Here is a 4,738-nt window from a genome sequence, read left to right on the forward strand (position 1 = left end):
CTTAATAGATTCGTCTCGCGATTTAGCCTAGGGGTTGTGCAATTAGTTTTATAATTAGGCTATGTTTAATACTCCTAATTAGTGTCCAAACATCCGATGTGACATGTGCTAAAATTTAGCACATGCCTCCCAAACACCCCCTACGTCTACTACGGTGTATGTTACCAAACTAGGTTCAAGTGTTACTAATCAATAATCATACGCTGGACGTGCACCTTCCCTGGATTTCATTGAGGAAAAATTTCGGTGCTACTGATCTTGAGTGTGGCCGAGCTGGAGGAATGATAGCCACCGGGCGCCCTCCGAAAAGCCACCGGGCTATTGTCGTGGCACGGCTCGGACAGCCGGACAGTGCACGCGCGCAAATACCAGCACGCCGCGGGGGCATTTCCGTCAAGGCCCGCCCATAAGACTCCACTCCACGCGCCTGCCCTGCCCTGCCTCCCCTCCCCGCAGCCTCCTCCAGTCCTCCTCCTCCTCCTCCTCCCTGCCTTTCTCGTGAGCCACCCACAGCCTCGCCCACAGAGACGCCCGCACGCCTCGCCTCCGACTCCGAGGCGCGCACGCTCCTCCTCGCAATCGCAGTCCCGTCTCCTCTCGCGCGCGTGCTCCCCTCGACTCGCCCCATCGGTGGCGCCTCCCGTCCGCTCCATCCGGCTTCTTCTTCCCACGCGCGCTCGATCTGGTGAGTGACCTGGCTGCCTGTGTGGGGGTTGGGGGGGAGCCATTCTGGTTGCGGTCTCGTCGGCTACTGGTAGATTCGGGGTCTCAAATTCGCCGACGCCGTCGTTGAGAATGGTGTCGAACTGGTTGGTGATTTGGGTTTTTTCAAGGTGTTCGTGGGATTCGGCATTGGGGTTACGTTGCCGCCCCATTCCACTCAATTCTGGGTCTGCCTAAATGGGCAGATCGATCTGTATACTCTTGTTGGAATCGGGCCTTCCAAGATTTATTACTTTGCCGGGCTCATTCGGGGGATTGTTGCGCCGCCATTTCATGCTTCATCGCGCGTCGTATGTACTATGCAATAAGCACTAGCAGTAGTAAAAATTTGTGTGGTGTCCAACGGGAGGGAAAACGTGCTAAAGCCTCCGCATTTCCTTTTCTTTCCAGTTGTCCGGGTGTAAATTCTTGTGTTAACCGACGGTTTGGATAACTTGTGGGTTCGCATTATGCTCTAACGACACCTGGATCTTAGAGCTGCCAGCCAATTTGACCCTGAATTGATTGGACATTGCTTCTCAAAGTCCACTTAATTAGCCTCATTTTCTCAAATTATACTGGGACCAGATTACTGCTGTGCAAAATACGATTGTCTACTGCATATGCCAGGGCGGTTGTGTATCAATATACTTACCAAGAACCGAATTTCCACTCGTGCAGGTAATTTCTGGTGCAGAATAAGCAGAAGAACCGGAGACTTGACACTCTAGCGCAGGGGCCCTGAAAGCATGCAATGGCTGGGTCTTTCGGTTGACGTGTTCCGCTGGGGGATCTCCTTGAACCTTTACTGCCGTGTGATTCTGTAAATCACCTCTGTGGATACTGGAGACATTCCTGATTCATAAGCTTGTGAAGGCATTTCAAAACTTCCCCATCCAGTCTCTGGTGTTGCTGTTAAGGTGCTGTGGTTGCTTGGCCAAAGCTTTTGAGGAGAACGGAGTGGAGTACTAATGGTGTGGAAAGCAGCTGCTCAGACAAGATTCCGCGTGTTTAAGCATGAGAACGGAATCGCTGTGAGAGTTATAGCTTGCTTCCAGCCGCTGCAGAATTGCCAGGTAATGTGAGGAAAGAAGCCAGCTGTTGTTAAGAGTTGCCTTTCTTCACCTGATGGTCCTGACATTGCTTTGGCATATTTTCTGTAGGCCGAGTACTTCCGCCATCTCCTCAAGCCTGTGACGTAGCTTCGCTCTGCTCTCCATTTGCTGCTGAAGAAAAATTTCTGATTTAGATTTTTCTCCATCACAATTCAAGTGGGAGAATTCCCCGTTCATCTGAACTTTCTGCTGGTAATGATATCCTTCTTTCGTTCATGTTGTGGCTACCTGTTATTATTTGATATGGATATACTAATGCTCAATTTCTTGTTAATTTCAGGTAATTTTTTTGGTGGTTGTCTCTTCATGGCGGACAAGGTTAATCCTTGGTGCCATTGGCCTAATCCTCCATGGAAATTCAACACTGAAAGCTCTGCGGGCAATATCTACCCACCTGACATTGGACTTGTTGATGCCAATTCGGTGGCATTGCCTACATATCTGAACACTGTTGCTGCACCTGTGCCATTTTTCACAGCATCAGTTGCTGACAGACCTCTTCCAATGGCTCCAAGATTTGTCACAAAATTGGCACCGAGTTTTGAATTTTCTGCACTGTATCCCTCGCATAAGAGATCTCTGGTTTTCTACCAGGAGAATCATACTCCTATTGCAGCTCCTTTGATAAGCAAGCAGACACTGGATCCTGTGCCAGAGCTCCAAGGTAGCAATGAGACTAATGTAACTGATGTTGGAGCAGAAGAAACTGAGGGTATTCATGAGAACACAGATGAGATCAATGCACTCCTCGATTCTGACTCAGATGAAGGGTATGAAAAGGTTCAAGAACTCAACAGAGTTAGGAAGCCATCTCCTGCTGAGAATGACACCTTGAGTGTGGAATCAGTGGCCAGTGCTGGTGCTAGTGCAGGTTCTGTGCGACCGGCCAAGAAGAGAAAACTCAGCTCTGGCACTGACAAGTCTGTTGTGGACACGGCCAGTTCAGCAAGGCTTGATCATTCCATCGAACAGAAGCTTCTTGTTAATGACTCTGATGCACAGTCCTGTTGCATTGGTGAAGTGGAGAGTGATCACAAGTTCTTTCTGGGGGAAGGTGAAGCAGCTGAGGGTGACAACCCCGACGATCAGAATCGAAGAAGAGAGAGGATCCAAGAGACTGTTGCTGCACTCAGGAAGATTGTCCCTGGGGGCATCGCCAAAGATGCCACAGCTGTTCTCGATGAAGCAATATGCTACCTGCAGTATCTGAAACTGAAGGTCAAGACGCTGGGAGCTGTCTCCCTCTAGCTCCTGGGCAGTTGTGATTTGGTTAATGAAGCCACTAGCTTGTGCATATATGAAGTGCCAGTATTAGTAATAAGGTGAAGATGCCAAAGACAGCTCAATTTGGTGCTTGAGAGGATGCACTGGAAGAAAAGGATCCAGTGGTGTGGCGCTTGCTTGGCATGGCCCGTACCAATAACAGGAGGCTTTGATGATTGAGTGGACAATGAACATGCAGCATTGCAACCCCACTTAAACTGAATCAAGGCATGGAATGCTTTCTTGCATTGCGGTGGAGTGCTAGTCCTGGAGGCCACAAGTTCCACCTAGCTCGCCATACCACTCTCCGGTGAGCTAGTTAGTCTACCACCATCTTTCTGCCACAGGGCTTCGGTGATCTTCTCCGTCCCAGACTCCCTGTCGGTGGTGCCTCGGTGCCTTTGCATCACCACCCTCCTCAAAAGTCCCTCATGGCGTTGATAGGAGCAATATGTTATGCAAAGCTACAAAGATCTTCCGCCGAGCCTGAGCGGGATCCAAAGCAAGCAAAGGGGCCTAAAGGAGCCCATTCCATGCAAAGGGCACTGTTGTGCTGTTTGCGCCCATGGCTTTTTGACCCAACTACCCGGGGTGGGGGGGGGGGGGGGGGGGGTGGGGGGTGGGGGGGGGAGGGATAGCTCAAGGTTAGGTTGTGTGGGGAGTTCCTGGGGTCCAACCGGTCCTGCATTCAGCAAAGTGTTGTGTGGAGCTCAACCTCATCACCGCCTTTCATCAACCCCCTGCTTTCTTCTTTCTCCCTCCTCGCTACGTACGCCCACTACCATATATGTGTGCCCGTCTCTGTACTCGCTTTGCCACGGCTTTATACGCCTTGGCTGGGACCCAAAGCAAAACGCTTTGGTACCTTTGGTGTACGTATTATTGCAGTAGTTTCCTGTCGTAGTGACATGTATGCGGTTGGAAAATGGCGCGCTGGTTCGCGTGCACGTGCAGCAGCGAGGGGGTAGTAGTATCCTCAAAGGATTCCCCTGTTGGAGCCTTGTTCATTGAGTGTGCATCGCTCTCATGATTGCTTTGGAAGAGAGAGGCTGCATCATGAGTTGAGTCCTCTCCTCCCCTCGTCCACTGCCCTTGGAGGGTGCGGCGCCAGGTTGGGAGGCTCTGCCGGTGCCGGGGAACGGGATGCGGGGATAGCGGATTCCGAGTGCGCGGGGCAGCAGCACGCGTGGGGGACGGGGCGTGCGGCGAGCCTCGCAACGGGCATGAGTGCCGGCTCTGCTTTGCTTTGCCAGAGTGTGGTGGGGGCCGTCCCGCCGGCCAAAGCGGAATGGAATGGAGCGGGAAAGGCCCAGGTTCCGTGGAGGGATCCTGGCAGTGGCAGCAATCCGCTGCTCGATGGCCCGTCGCTGGCTCGTGCTCGCCTGACATCATGGAAGACCGGCCGGCCGGCCGCCGCGCCTTCTCTGCCCCCAGATCGGGATCCTCCACGCCACCTCTGTGCTACCGGAGGATGGAGCTCGGCTTCGTACGAGATCGTCGGCCCGCAGCTGTAGGGACGGCGGGTCAGGGGAAAAAGGCTGCCAGGAAGTTATTAGGCGTGTGATTTTTTCCCCCACCCTGCGCCGGGATGCATGCATGCCCAAGCGCGCGCTGGGACCGGGACGTGGGACGGCCGAGTGCGCAGCGGCCGAGCAGCT

At 52.8% G+C, this 4,738-nt stretch overlaps 1 protein-coding gene across 1 annotated transcript; it reads left to right on the forward strand.

Annotated features, from left to right (window-relative positions):
- Positions 1-433: 433 nt before the first annotated feature.
- LOC117838989 (uncharacterized) lies at positions 434-3,646 on the forward strand. Its single transcript, XM_034719210.2, has 4 exons — positions 434-685; positions 1,384-1,778; positions 1,866-2,009; positions 2,098-3,646. Exon 4 carries the CDS (start codon positions 2,124-2,126, stop codon positions 3,063-3,065), a length of 942 nt encoding a protein of 313 aa, XP_034575101.1. The 5' UTR covers positions 434-685; positions 1,384-1,778; positions 1,866-2,009; positions 2,098-2,123; the 3' UTR covers positions 3,066-3,646.
- Positions 3,647-4,738: the final 1,092 nt, after the last annotated feature.

The sequence above is a fragment of the Setaria viridis genome, chromosome 9, assembly GCF_005286985.2.
Source record: "Setaria viridis chromosome 9, Setaria_viridis_v4.0, whole genome shotgun sequence".
Taxonomy (NCBI): domain Eukaryota; kingdom Viridiplantae; phylum Streptophyta; class Magnoliopsida; order Poales; family Poaceae; genus Setaria; species Setaria viridis.